The sequence below is a fragment of the Culex pipiens genome, chromosome 3, assembly GCF_016801865.2.
Source record: "Culex pipiens pallens isolate TS chromosome 3, TS_CPP_V2, whole genome shotgun sequence".
Lineage (NCBI taxonomy): Eukaryota > Metazoa > Arthropoda > Insecta > Diptera > Culicidae > Culex > Culex pipiens.
The window spans coordinates 29,590,844-29,605,640 of NC_068939.1; the positions used below are offsets into that span (position 1 = coordinate 29,590,844).

A 14,797-nucleotide genomic window follows, 5' to 3' on the forward strand; every position below is an offset into this window, starting at 1 on the left:
GAATTTACGAGCCATGGTTTCAACATTTGAATGAAAAAAGTGTTTTAAAATGCATTATGCACCTGTCCAGTTGCTTTGCAATCATTAGTTTCAAAATATCTAAGTATTGACAAGAATTTTATTTTTCGCGAAAAAAAAAAGTTTTTGCGGTTCTGTGCATTGGAACTCCATAAAAATTCAAAATATTTTTAATCCAGCCCAAACATGCTTAAAAAATGCATTTTATATTATTTTCAGTTGATTTAACTTCTGTTTTTATTGAAATTTTGAAGTTTTTAGAAAAAAAAAATTTTGACCCCTGATTTTTCGGACAAATTTTGAAGAGGGGCACATAAACTTTGAAAAATATTTGCAACGGCCTAAAAAAAATATAAAAAATTATAATAATGTTTGTTTTTAATGTTTTTTTTGTTTTTAAGATTTCAAACATTTTTTGAATTTTGAAAATGTTTTTTTTTATTTAAAAACGTTTTTTAAGACAGAATGTTTTAATTTTTTCAATAGTAATAGTGGTAGATCGAGATCGAGAAATTTGTTAAGTTTTGGAGTTCTTGAATATTTGAATTATAATTATAATTTAATTAGAATTAATTTTTTCAAATAGATTTTAGATTTTTTGAGCTTTAATTTTTTTAGTCATACATAGCTTTTTTAATTTTTTCATATCTTGATATTTTTTTGGTTATTTATTGAAAAAAAAATATATAAAAAATTTAAATTTCTAGATCTTTAGAAATTGTCAAAATTGTTTAAAATAACAGATTCTTAAAGGTTTTTTTTTAATTTAAAAAACCTTTTTTTAAGTTTTGAATTAAAAAAAACATAATTTTCAGGTTTATTTTAAAATTGTTATTTAAAAAAAACTTATGTTTTGAAATTCTGTATTTTTTTTTAAAACAAGCTTCGATTTCAAGATTTTCTCGACCATCAGTCGTAATTTGTCAATGGTAGTGATAGTGAAATTACGATAGAATAAACTTTATGAACTGTTGACTAACTACCGTTGATAAATTACGATCGTAATATTTAGATCATGAGTCGAGAAATTAAGATCGAAATTTTAAGTGCAATAATCACGAACATCTCCCCATCATTTTCAGACCCAACCGGAGCAGTGCCTGGTGACGCTCGACTTTATCGAGTGGGACATCCACAAGGCGATCAAGCTGTGCAAGCTGCAGAACATCCTGGCCAGCTTCAACCTGTCGCTGCAGGAGTGCCGCGAGGCGCTACAGTCCTACGACTGGGATCTACACACGACCGCCCTCAAACTGAAAGCTCACCATTGAAGGAGGGTGGGGGGAGTCAGTCGTACGTCGAAAGTATTACATTTTAAACTCACCTACAGATGCCTTTAACCGCGTTGTCGAACAAATTAAGTTTATCGAAAGAAGTAAAAAAGTATTCTCAACAAATGATCAAAATCTGAGACACAATTCTTCCAGTGCAGCTAAACTGTCGCGAACAAATCGAATGTTTTTTGCCAAAATAGTTAAGAGTCAATTATACACTGACATTATTTTTATTGAATATAAATGTTTCTTTTAATTGTACACACTTCAAAAAACAATCGCAGTTACTGATGAGAAACTCCCTGCTAACAAAATTCCCCTCACAGCTTTATCAACCCCGTTGCCTCGTAGAACCCATCGCAAGCCGTCGAGTAGCGCTGCGACAGATGAATCTCGCTAACGCGCTGCGTCCCAAACTCAAAGTGGCCAAACTCGCGCAAGATCGTCACCGCATCGAACGTGGCCCGACCTCCTCGTCGCTCCTCATCACCACCCACAATCTCCCCATTCCCCCGGAACAACGAGTTGATCAACGTGGCGTGCAGCTTAACCCGGTCGTACTTGCGCTGCATCAACCCATTCGCCACAAAGTACTCCATCGTCCGGTCCGCCACCTGCTGCAGCACGTCCGACTCGACCTTCGCGTACAGCACGTCCACAGCGTGCGGATCATCGTTCATGTACTCCAGCCCGGCCAGCCGAATCTCGATCGGCCCATACTCCTCCAGAATCGGCCCCACAATCGTCTCCTGGCAGTCCCTCAGCAGCTGAGCCGCCCGCGCCCGATCCTCGTTGTCCATCAAGCTCAACGTGCAGAGCGTCAAGTGTAGCTTCTCGACGCGCTGAAACAGCGACTCGTCCAGCTGGAACACCCCCGGCAGCTCGGTCAGCACACGCTCCCTAAACTTTGCGTAATTCACCCGAATCTGCTCCGAGTTCAGCGGGATCGACAAAAAGTGCGTAAACTGTTGCTTGCTGCGGGCTCCGAGTACGATCAGTTCGATGCGCTGCCGGCAGGACGTTACGCCCTTGCGGGATGGCCCCTTAACGATCACGTCCCCGTCGGTTCCCTGCTTGGGGACCAGGATTTGGGTTTTGGTTTCGGTCTCCAGGCGCTTACGGGTGGCGCCCTTGGCGCCGATTAGCATCGCGAAGAAGGCGCTGGAAAATGAGGCAAAGCGGGTAAGACAAATATTTAACAGTATTTTTTACATTGACTTACGAAGGAACGTGGAATGAAGTTTGAAATTTGCCTCCGTCGACCATTTGGATGTCGTAATCCAGCTCGCGATCGTCCTCCTCGTAAATGTCTGAAATGTGGGTTTATGATCGTTAAAATTTGTTATTTTCAAATATAAAACTCAACTAAAACTTTTTAGCCGAAATTTGTTTTCATAGGTAGGGGAAATTCTCATATGTTTGGCAGGTTAAGCGCTCGCTCCTAACTCCATTTAATTAGCTGATTTCCACTATTTCAACAACTAATTTGGCAAAACTATTGATAGCAACTTGCTTGCTCACTTCCTATTGAGCTGATTATCACTCGGTTTCAGTTTTTTTTTTCAGTTTAAAACGCTTTTTTGAGCTGTAGGGGCAGGGGGGGCAGAATGGACCAGGGGGGCAGAATGGGCCACCCTTGGTTTTGGGCTTTAGAATGGATTTAGACCAATTGTAAGGCAAGGGTCTTATAAATTACGTCAAATAACTTCACCATACCGAAAACGACGTTTGAATTCATTGTATTTTTCGAATTATGAGCAAAAATGTAAATTTATTGACAAAACTACGCAAATGTTGTTTATTTCGAGGTTTTTAAATAAGCTTTCTGAAAAGTTGGATTGTTTGAAAAAGTTTGCTCAATGCTTATAACGTTACTATATGTTACTACCAAGGTATACAAACAACAACGGAACCTTAAAATCATTTAGAGACTTGGTGGTGGAAGTGTTAAATTAAAATCCACTTGGGGGCAGAATGGACCACCCTTATCCTGCCTTATAAAAACAATCAAAAGTTATGAAATTTGGATTAAATGGATTATTTCACTCCTGGTAGCTTCACAAATCACGTTTAATGCAACATTAGTTGATTTTTTAGTTGTTTTGATGATTATTTGTGAAAATAGTGTCCTTTTTCAACATATTAACACTATTTTCAAAAATCTTTGTTTTGGCAAGTGACTATTTTTATGAAAGTGGTCTAACTTCATGGAAACTATGTTAGAAAGGTACCTTAAGTCATTTCTTATCTCCCTTCAACGTTGTATTAGACAAAATGGCTTGTTTTCTAAGGTGGCCCATTCTGCCCCGCACCCTGGAAAAAAAGTCGAAAAAACTTTTTTTTTAAAGTGGCTCAAAAACAGTTTTAAGCTAAAAAATTTCATCAACCAAGTATATAGGGGGAGGGGGGGCAGAATGGCCCGCCTAAGTAAAATGCGCCAAAAACCATAGAAAAACATGAAAACTTATGAATTCAGTGTAGTAGGCTTATGCTTTGGGATGTTCCCTTCAATGTTATATACTTGGTTGATGAAATTTTTTAGCTTAAAACTGTTTTTGAGCCACTTTAAAAAAAAGTTTTTTCGACTTTTTTTCCAGGGTGCGGGGCAGAATGGGCCACCTTAGAAAACAAGCCATTTTGTCTAATACAACGTTGAAGGGAGATAAGAAATGACTTAAGGTACCTTTCTAACATAGTTTCCATGAAGTTATACCACTTTAATAAAAACAGTCACTTATCAAAACAAAATTTTTGAAAATAGTGTTAATATGTTGAAAAAGGACACTATTTTTACAAATAATCATCAAAACAACAAAAAAATCAACTAATTTTGCATTAAACGTGATTTGTGAAGCTACCTGGAGTGAAATAATCCATTTAATCCAAATTTCATAACTTTTGATTGTTTTTATAAGGCAGGATAAGGGTGGTCCATTCTGCCCCCAAGTGGATTTTAATTTAACACTTCCACCACCAAGTCTCTAAATGATTTTAAGGTTCCGTTGTTGTTTGTATACCTTGGTAGTAACATCTAGTAACGTTATAAGCATTGAGCAAACTTTTTCAAACAATCCAACTTTTCAGAAAGCTTATTTAAGAACCTCGAAATAAACAACATTTGCGTAGTTTTGTCAATAAATTTACATTTTTGCTCATAATTCGAAAAATACAATGAATTCAAACGTCGTTTTCGGTATGGTGAAGTTATTTGACGTAATTTATAAGACCCTTGCCTTACAATTGGTCTAAATCCATTCTAAAGCCCAAAACCAAGGGTGGCCCATTCTGCCCCCATGGGCCATTCTGCCCCCCCTGCCCCTAACATTGAAGGGAACATCCCAAAGCATAAGCCTACTACACTGAATTCATAAGTTTTCATGTTTTTCTATGGTTTTTGGCGCATTTTAGTTACGCGGGCCATTCTGCCCCCCCTGCCCCTAATTGAATATCAAAATGCTAATATGGCAACATTAGAGGCACGCTGGAATTAGACGCTGTTCCCCTAGGCCGTGGCAAATATTTTTTTATAGTTTTTTTCGCTATCATGATCATCAGTTATTTTCTCATGCGCTCCAGTTGTTGATACTTGTAAATAGAGGGTGACGATTCTCGAGGTTTTCAATTTCCCGGGAATCGAGAGTTGAATTTGGCCATTTCCCGGGAATTCCCGGGACCCGGGAGTTTTTTTGCGATGCCAATAGCGGCAATAATTAAAAAAAAAGTAATAAATTTGTTCTTTTTTTCAATGAAATTACTTACAATCAAATCATACTAATTTTATGAAACGTTAATTTAAGCACAATTAATTTCTCTGTGATTTAAGTATCGTCATTATTGAGAGGAACTACATTTACCTTGGAATTCCTTTATCTGAATCTGCAAATACAAGATCGTTTCTTGAGCTTTTTGGGAGTCAAAATTTTAGTTTAAAATGTTACCGAATAATATATAATTTCTCAGTATCATTAAATATTCATTGAAAAAATATTTACAGTTATCAGGAAAACCTGAAGCTTCACAATTGGCGTACATTAACTTTACAAAGATTGCCAGAGTTTTTTCCCAATATATAATTTAATATTGAGGTTGACGTGAAACACAAAATGACATTGATAACAAAAAAGGAAATTACCTTGATACAGCGAAATTAACTTAGGGACTTAGAATAAAAAAAAATTATGAGGTTTGCTATACTCGAGAGAGGATATGGAAATTGAACTTATTTTGAAAAAGCTTTACCCTCTTAGAAATCATAAATAAAAATCGTCGTCGTCGTGCTATCTTGTCGTACGTGCATTTTGGGCCAAATTGAGTTAAGAACGCCATTTTGTGCAGCTCACAATGCCTCACCTTTTGACCTTCACAGATCCTCAAAATTCGATTTCAATCCTGAGATATTCAATAAAAACCAAAAAAGCTCCGCGGATTTTTGTCACTTTTCATACGAAAGAAGTTTCAATCTTGTCGTGCTATCTTGTCACTCCTTGAAAATTGATGTAAGTGCGACAATTGGCCAAAGGGATTGCAGGTCAGGATGCGTTTGACGCACGTACAAGTAAGACTACCGTAAACATTTTTAATTATAACTCGGGAGTAACCAATTTCAACCAAACTTCGGGGCAACGCACTGAATGGTCAACCACAAAACGTGTTATTCATTGTTTACAATGCGTGCTCTCTTTTTTGTTTATTCAAGGTCTAACATTAAAACGCGTTTTTCTCGGAACGTCGAAATGGCGGGTGCGACATGATAGCACGACAGCGTCGAAATGCTAAGCATTCTTTAAGGTAAATTTTGAGGTTCACATTTTTTGGCTTCTCTCAATTATAATTATTGGAATTTAAAATTTACACTTTCTGAATAAGAAGATCAGAGAAAAATTGGTTTATCCGAACTTGAACATTGAACATCCAACTTTCTAAACAATTTAGAATTTAAAAAATAATTTTCTGATTAATTTATATTATTTTGCTTCGATATCGACAACGGGAAATTCAAAATTAAAAAAAAATCAAACTAAAAAATTTGGAAACACTGAATTTTAGAAAATCAGAAGTTAAAAAAAATTCAAAATACAAATATTTGAAAATCATTTAGAATTAATAAAACAACGGGATATTCAGAAAATAAAAAAAAATCTTAAAAATGTTTAATAATTCAAATTTAGAAAACTTTTTTTTTAGTGTAATAAATCAAAAATATTAAAATTCTTGAGTACAAAATTCAAAAATTCCAGACAATAAAATTCAATCAATAAATCACTAATGTAAAGCTTAAAAATGTTAAAAAAATTAAATTCCCCTCCCCCTTCAAAGGGAAAAATCAGGGGGCAAAAAAATATTTTTTCGAAAAACTTCAAAATTTCAATGTAAAATCAGCTGAAATCAATTTAAAATGCATTTCCCTGCGTTTAGAATCATTGATTAAAAAATGTTTAGAATTTTAGAAAATTTTCGATGTTAAAGTTTTTTATTCGCTAAAATTTTTGTTTTCGTCAAATCTTTCATTTTTTGAAAATTAATGATAGCAAAACAACTAAACTAAATACATTTTAAAACAAAGCCGAGGGACAAAAACTTTGAAAAATATTTGCATCGGCCTAATAACCACAAAATTGATAAATTATTGAGTATACATTTTTATACTAAAAATAAGTATGCAGTAATTTTTGTAGTGTCTCAGACTATGCCTTTACGATTTATTTACAATTTGAATGATAATGGTGTCATTCTATAGCAGAAAATGTGAAAAAACAAGTAAAAAATTGAAAAAGTGACTGTAAAAACATGAAAAAATTAGATAGGAAAACGTTATGGTAGGTGGTAAAAAAAGCTAAATACTACCAAAAACGAACATAAAGTAAACAAGATAAATGCAAATTCAAATACTAAAAATAAAACAAGAGAAACATAAAATAATAGAAGTGAAGTTTTTCGTAGTTCAAAAGTTGCTAAAAATAACCTCCTAAACACGGGAAAAATAAAAAAATCGAAAAAAAAATTTGGGCGGTAGAGGGTTAATAACGTAATAATTAAAAGAAATTATGATCTTAGAAAAATTAAAATTTATTTTTTTTATAAATCTTAAAATTTCAAAATTTAAAAAAATCTAGGAATTTGACACAATTAAAAACAGTTCGTATTCCATTTTCCTAAGTCCTCGTCATAATTTCCAAACCAACCAGGATTTGTTTTTTATTTTCCCTAAATTTTAGTTTCGAACCTAAAATATGACTCCAAAAATGTCTAATTTTTTGGCCGGCAAAAATGGCGGCAGTTAGGAATTTCAAAATATAAGAAATTCAGAAACACAAAAAAAATGTTTTGGAAAATTTGATCTTTAAAAATTATGACATTATAAATTTTTGATTTGAGTTTTTAATAATTAATATATTTATTTATGGATTTTTATACATATGAATTTAAAAATTCAAGAATTTGGGAATTCAACAATTTAGGAATTCAACAATTTAGGAATCAAGAATTTGAGAATTTTAGGATTTGTAAATTTATAAATTTAAGAACAGAATTTGAAAATTTCAGTATTTTAGAATTTCAGACTTCTAGACATTTTAAATTTCTGAATTTTAGCTATTCGGATTTTTTTTATATTTTGTTTCTTTTATTGTTGTTGGACTCCTAAATTTTAAAACTCTTCAATTTATGAATTTCTGTTTTTTTTTTTTATTGCATCATTTTCACACATTTTCCAAACCGAACTGTTAACTTTTTTTGATGGGAATGTTTCGAAAGCTATTAAGCCTATGTTGAAAGATTAATGGAAAATTACTGATTTTTTTAATTGAATGATGCAAAATCGGGCCAGGACCGGTGGTGTAGTGGTAAGCGTGGTTGCCTCTCACCCCAGTTGGGCTGGGTTCGATCCCAGACGGTCCCGGTGGCATTTTTCGAGACGAGATTTGTCTTATCACGCCTTCCGTCGGACGGAAAAGTAAATGTTGGCCCCAGTCTAACCAAGAAGTTAGGTCGTTAGCTCAGTCCAGGTCGTCTCGGTAGAGTTGCTGGTAGGCAGTTTTAATCACAATCCAAAGGTCGCGAGTTCGAATCCTGGGGTGGATGGAAGCTTAGGTGTAAAAAGAGGCTTGCAATTGCCTCAAAAATCAAGCCTTCGGACATCAAGCCTTTGAATTACACCCCAGTATCTTCGAATAAGACGTTATTGATCGTCAAAATACCCAAAATCAAAGCACACCTTCCTTGAAACAAGCAGCATACCTTCTTCGACGTATGGTTTGCTATCGTCCTGGCCCTGTTGCTGTTCATACCGTTGTTCCGAGACCTGATTGACCCGATAACACCGTGTACCGATCCACATCAGCTGGGGATTCATGACATCCATTTGTTCGAAATTTAAGAACTATTTTTACTGCAATTTTTTGAATAAACTTGAAGACACTTTGCCAGCTACAACAAAGCAACACTGGCACTGTTTTTGGATTTGATGTGACCGATGTGACGTCTTGAACTGTCAAGATTTGTTTATGTTTTTTCACCAGCACCGGATTGGCAGAGTTTCAACTTTACATAACAAAATGCAATAATTTTTGGCTGTTATAAAAACTTCAAAAACGCGTAAAAAGGAGTGAATTGGTGCAAATTTTAAATTGGTATAATATCCTGGTAACCACAACAAGCCAAAGATGTTCAGTTCCCTATCCGGAAGAGCCGCAGTGGTAAGTTAAACCAGAGTCAGGTTTTCCTCAGAAAATGTTTACATAGTTCTTTCTACGCCAAAGCTCTCCACCGAAGTCGCCCAGATTTTGCTGCGTAACACATCGATTCGCACGGCCTCGACCTTCAAAACGACCGGCTTACTTACGGCGAACCATGCTCGTTTCTGGCTTCAGTCACAACCGCTATCGCTGCCACAAGCTAAGCACTACGCGACAACCGGTCCGACCAACCCAACCCAGCTGGCCGCCGGCGAAGACGAACAGGGCGGCTTCTTCAAGCGCTTCATCGCCCGGATGGGCTGGATCGACAACTCGAAGGTCCGCCTGCGCGTGTCCAGCTGCACGCTGTACGAATCGGTTGCGGACAGCATCAACTACGCGGAGTTTTTCACCCTGTTCCGTATGCCGGACACGTTTAACACGTGGTTCCTGATCACCGAGCTGCACGTGTGGATGCTGCTGGTGCGGTCGATGGCCGAAGGCGCGGAAAAGGATGCCGCCGGACGGTATCTGCGAAATTGCATTGTCGAAACCATGTGGGACGACGTGACGACCCGGGCGAAGAAGCTCGCGGCGAGCAATCCGTCGGCGGTGAAGCCCCAGATTCAGATGCTGTCGGAGCAGTTTCAGGCGGCGCTGATTTCGTACGACGAGGGCGTTTGCTTCGACGATAAGGCACTGGCGGCGGCCCTGTGGAGAAGGTTCTTTTCGGGCCACTGTGACGACTACGAGAAGCTGGAGCTGCTGGTGAAGTACGTGAGGAAACAGGTGAGTTTGGTGGATTTTGTACTGTTGAATTTAATGTTAACGAAACTTTTTTTCATTTTGCAGATGTCCATGCTGGACCAGCTGAGTCGTTACGATTTTGCTATCAAACCGAAAGTCCAGTGGCTGCCATTAGTTGACAAACCTTCAGTATAAAATAATGAATAAAATGGGGTTTTAATTCAAGTTAAAAAGTGCATGCGTTTGAAATTATTTGGAATTTAATGTATTCATGAATTCAATTAAAATTTATGTTCGTCAATAAGTCCCTCCACTTCCAAAACGTAATATTATAACCATTTTCTGTTAGGTGGCAACCGCGAGCAGCTTGGTGGCAACCGCTAACAACTGCATGACAACGATCATAGGACACCGGCAAGGTGTCACCTGAAATAATTTTCATTCCTACCTCAAACCTGCTACAATAAAGACCGTTTTATTAAAGCTCCGCCTTTTAGGTTATGAGCCCAGGTCACGTTTTGCACTGAAGAAGTTTTCTCAAGAAATTCCGAAGATGGCTGAAGAGAAAATCTGGCTGCTAAACGGGACGAACTACGGAAATTGGAAATTCCGGATGGAGGTCCTGCTTGAGGACAAGGGCCTGCTGCACTGTGTCAAAGCGCCCTTGGACCTGGCGGGACTGGCGGAGTTGGAATCGGACTCGGCGAACGATAAGCAGAGGAAGCGAGCGTTGCGGGCGGAACGGGTGGCCAAGGATCGAAGCTGCCGGAATCTGCTGGTCAACCGAATCGCCGAGGACCAGCTCGACCACGTGAAGGACGGGCGGTCGGCCAAGGAGACCTGGGACGCGCTGCGCGACGTGTTCGAGCGCGTCGGAATCGCTGGGAAGCTCTTCTTGAAGAAGCAGTTCCAGGAGTTACGGCTGGTGGAGGGCGGCGATGTTCCGGCTTTCCTGCTCCAGTTTGAGAAGCTGCTACGCGAGTTGAAGGCGGCCGGGGTCAAGCTAGAGAAGGAGGATATCGTTTGCCAGCTGCTGTTGGCCCTGCCGAGATCGTTCGACGCGCTGATCACGGCGGTTGAGACGATCGAGCCAAAGGACTTGACGCTAGAGTACGTCAAGAAAAGGGTCCTGGACGAGCAGGTCAAGCGGAACGCGCAAGCTGCCCCACAGGATCCAGGAGATGGAGAATTGGGTGAGTCTGTGTTCGTCGGCAAGAGACGGGAATTTAGGTGTTTCGGCTGCGGCCGGCCCGGTCACAAGCGAGCAGACTGCCCCGATGGACGATCGGACGAAAGGGAGCCAGAATTCAAGTCCGGCAGGTTTGCGCGAAACCCGAGAAGCGGAGCCAATGTGACGGCCGAAAACGAGATCGCGTTTGGTGTTGCTACGGACAACGCTGGTGTTTTTTCGGCGTCGCCTGCTGCGATGAACGGACGAATCGAGTGGTACCTGGATTCCGGAGCAACGGCTCACATGGTGCGAGAAAAGTCGCTCTTTGCGGAGCTGCGACCATTGGATCGGAACGTGCGGATTGCTGTGGCCAAATCTGGCCAATCGCTGGTTGCAGAGTCGGCCGGTACCGTGCGGGTGAAGATACTGCGGAACGGGAAGTGGCTAAATGCAGTAGTCAATGACGTGCTGTACGTGCCGGAGTTGCAGTGCAATCTGTTCTCGGTGCGGCGGCTCGAGGACATCGGCATGGAGGTGAAGATCGCCGGAGGCGTCGTTTCCATCGAAAAAGGCGGACGCGTGGTGTGCCGCGGTCGGCGATCTGGCCAATTGTACGCGCTGGATGTTTATCGGAACGACGGACCTGGTAGCACACGTGCTACTGCGATGGCATCCAAGAACGACGATTACGAGTTGTGGCATCGTCGGTTTGGCCACCTTGAGGAGGCGAACATGAGAAACCTCTGGAGGGACGAGATGGTGGAGAGCTTTCCCAAGATCAAGAACTGGCCAAGGCGATGCGCGTGCGGGGTGAGTCTGGCAGCGAAGCAGACGAGAACCGCGTTTAGGAAGTCGTACGGGAAACGCGACATGGTGTTTGACGAGCGCCGACAAGATCAACCGAAAACAGCGGGGGTACCTAACCGGCCTGTGGTGCGAATGATCCGAGACGAGAAACCTGCTGTGGTTGAACTGGTAGAGGAGGACCCTGTTGCTGCTGTTCCAGATGGCGAGAGTGTCGTGGAGCTCATCGCTGGTCCATCAGAGCCACAACACGTCGTTGCAGAGCTGACGGAAGACCAGGACGAGGCCGTGGAGGATTCGTCTGGACGACAGCCGGTCGTTGCTGAGCTGACGGATGACGAGGGCGAGGAGGAACATTCCGGTGCGCTCCCTTCGCAACCAGAACGTGACCACTGCCCAGCAGAAGGGTTCACGAGGCGCAGCGAACGGGAGCGCAGAACCCCGGGTAAGTTCCCTGACCATTGTACACAGTTTGGCAGAAGTACTGTTGGTGGACGTATTACAGATTCCACCGAGGACGTCTTGATTGTCTACGCACGGAACACTGAGGCAGTCGTGAAGAACCTGGCGTCGACGATTGAAGTTTTGAAGCGAAGAACGGCATCAACAGTGAGTTGGAGTCGAGTGGGGCAAGGTCTACAACGTGGACCAGTAGCCAATCAAGAAGGCGATCCATGTGCCGACGAGCACGCGGACAGTTCGAAGCACTCTGGACCAAGCTCGGACTCCGCGATTGAGCGGGGGTGTTAGGTGGCAACCGCGAGCAGCTTGGTGGCAACCGCTAACAACTGCATGACAACGATCATAGGACACCGGCAAGGTGTCACCTGAAATAATTTTCATTCCTACCTCAAACCTGTTTCAATAAAGACCGTTTTATTAAAGCTCCGCCTTTTATTTTCAACCTCAATTTATTTTATCGTGTAACGCGTGAAGTTAATCGTGCCGCTGTAAAAAGTTTGTTATGCCATTACAGTTGCCAGATTTTTCAATTTATATTTGCAGAAGAAAAAGTGTTGAACGCAAAACTCCATTTTAAAAAACGCCCAAGAAACGGTCTTACCCAGTCACGACGTTCTAGCAGGATTCTAGCAGAGTTCTTACAGAGCTGGATATTCTTATATAAATGGAAGTCGAAATGAAGTAAAAAAAATAGTTGTCTTTATAGCTGTCGGCCATCGTGTCACCAACTATTTATTGCTAGTACTAACCAGCAACCTCTGGATTATGAGTCCCCTGCGCTGTCCGTTTGATCCAAACTGGCGAGATCGAAATGAAGTAAACCAAAGTGAAAATAAACTTGTCAATAATCATACACATTTCTGAAATTTCAAATAACAAAAATGTTAAAAATAATAAAAGAAATTTCAACCATTTTTAATATCTGAAATTCGGAAATACAAAATTAAAAAAAAATGCAGAATTAAATAATAAATTTGATATTAAAGTTTTTTATAAATTCAATAGCTCAAAAATGTTAAAATTCGAAACGAATGTATAAGTTGAAATATCAAAAGTTTCAAAAATCTGAAATATAGAAATTCGTAAATACAAATTTACGAAAACCTCGAAAGAAAGAGATTCAAAATCTCAATTTTTCCAAAATGCGAAAAAATAATAATTCTAGAATGAAAAATTAAGAATTTATTTATTTTTAATTAAGAATTTCAGAATCAAAAATCTAAGGATTTAAAAATTTACAAATTTATAGATTTACAAATTGACAAATTAACAAATTTACAAATTACCAATTTTACAAATTGGTACTTAGCCGAATGGTTAAGCGATCTGCCTTTCAAGCAGACGATCAGGGATCGATTCCCGCCCGGTCACCTCGCCACCGATTTTTCGGTGGCAACTTGAACCCCCTGCTCCCTCTGGGAGCAACAGATACACACACGGTAAATAATTACCACACACACACACATGCCCCGCTCCCCCCACTACAACAACTAGCAATGGGTGAGTGGGGAATGGACGGGAAGATGACCAACTAACCACACCGCAACGCGTGAAGGAAGGAAGGAAGACTCTTCCAACAAGACCCCCAGAAGATCATCAACATCCATCAAGACGAAGAACAATAGATCTCGGATCTATAAATAGACGCACGACTCCGTGATGGCAAGGCCGATTGAGCCAATTAGGGTATAGGTTAAGATAGAGGACAAAGAATAATACAAATTTTACAAATTTACAAATTAACAAATCGACGTCGTCGTGCTATCTTGTCGCACCCGCCATTTCGACGTTCCGAGAAAAACGCGTTTCAATGTTTTACCTTGAATAAACAAAAACGAGAGCACGCAATGTAAACAATAACAAACACGTTTTGTTTGGTTGACCATTCTGTGCATTGCTCCGAAGTTTAATTGAATTTGGTTGCCGGAGTCCGGAGTTATAATTGAAAATGTTACCGGTAGTCTAGCTTGTACGTGCGTCAAACGCGTTCTGATCTGAATCCCTTTGGCCAATTGTTGCACTTACAACAATTTTCAGGGAGTGACAAGATAGCACGACAAGATTGAAACTACTTTCATATGTAAAGTGACAAAAATGCACGGAGTTTTTTCGAATTGAGTTCTTAACTCAATTTGGCCCAAAATGCACGTACGACAAGTTAGCACGACGGCGACGAAATTTACAAATTAACAAATTAACAAATTTACAATTTTACAATTATACAAATTTACAAAATTACAAATTTAAATATTTAAAATTTAAAAAACATGAAAATAAAAAAATCAATAATTTCAAAACTTTAAAATAAAGAATTTAAAAATCAAGAATTTAAGAATTTAGGAAATGAAAAACTTAAGCATTTAAGAATTTGAGAATTAAAGAATTTAGAAATTAAAAAAAAATTAAGAAATTAAGAAAAACTTTTAATACATTTGTATCAGCCTTATTTTAAACTTTTTTAATATTCTAATTCCATAATATCATTATGTAATATTTTCATAATTCCATAATTTCATTATTTGATAATTTCATAATTTCATGTTGTTATAATTTGAAAAAAATTGGTATTTCTTGTTTTAGAATTTAATCAAGAAATTTTAAGATATTGATTTCTTTAAAAATTAAAAATTATTGTTATTTTTTTTTAA

General features: G+C 39.1%; 3 protein-coding genes across 3 annotated transcripts in view; 2 read left to right on the forward strand and 1 right to left on the reverse strand.

Moving 5' to 3' along the window:
* LOC120426266 (activated Cdc42 kinase-like) overlaps positions 1–1,553 on the forward strand; it is a 65,938-nt gene extending 64,385 nt beyond the window's left edge. The window contains exon 9 of the mRNA XM_039591026.2: positions 1,101–1,553. Coding sequence (XP_039446960.1) covers positions 1,101–1,289 — 189 coding nt within the window. The 3' untranslated portion in view covers positions 1,290–1,553. The remainder of the gene's footprint in view (positions 1–1,100) is intronic.
* Positions 1,507–8,748, reverse strand: LOC120426287 (activating signal cointegrator 1 complex subunit 1). The gene is made up of 3 exons (XM_039591040.2): positions 8,529–8,748; positions 2,515–2,602; positions 1,507–2,453 (listed from the first exon to the last, which is right to left on the reverse strand). The coding sequence occupies exons 1-3, from the start codon at positions 8,650–8,652 to the stop codon at positions 1,613–1,615; spliced, it is 1,053 nt and encodes a 350-aa protein (XP_039446974.1). The 5' UTR covers positions 8,653–8,748; the 3' UTR covers positions 1,507–1,612.
* A 65-nt stretch (positions 8,749–8,813) lies between these two features.
* Positions 8,814–9,947, forward strand: LOC120426297 (ubiquinol-cytochrome-c reductase complex assembly factor 1). The gene is made up of 3 exons (XM_039591049.2): positions 8,814–8,986; positions 9,050–9,754; positions 9,818–9,947. Exons 1-3 carry the CDS (start codon positions 8,954–8,956, stop codon positions 9,905–9,907), a joined length of 828 nt encoding a protein of 275 aa, XP_039446983.1. The 5' UTR covers positions 8,814–8,953; the 3' UTR covers positions 9,908–9,947.
* The last annotated feature ends 4,850 nt before the right edge of the window (positions 9,948–14,797 follow it).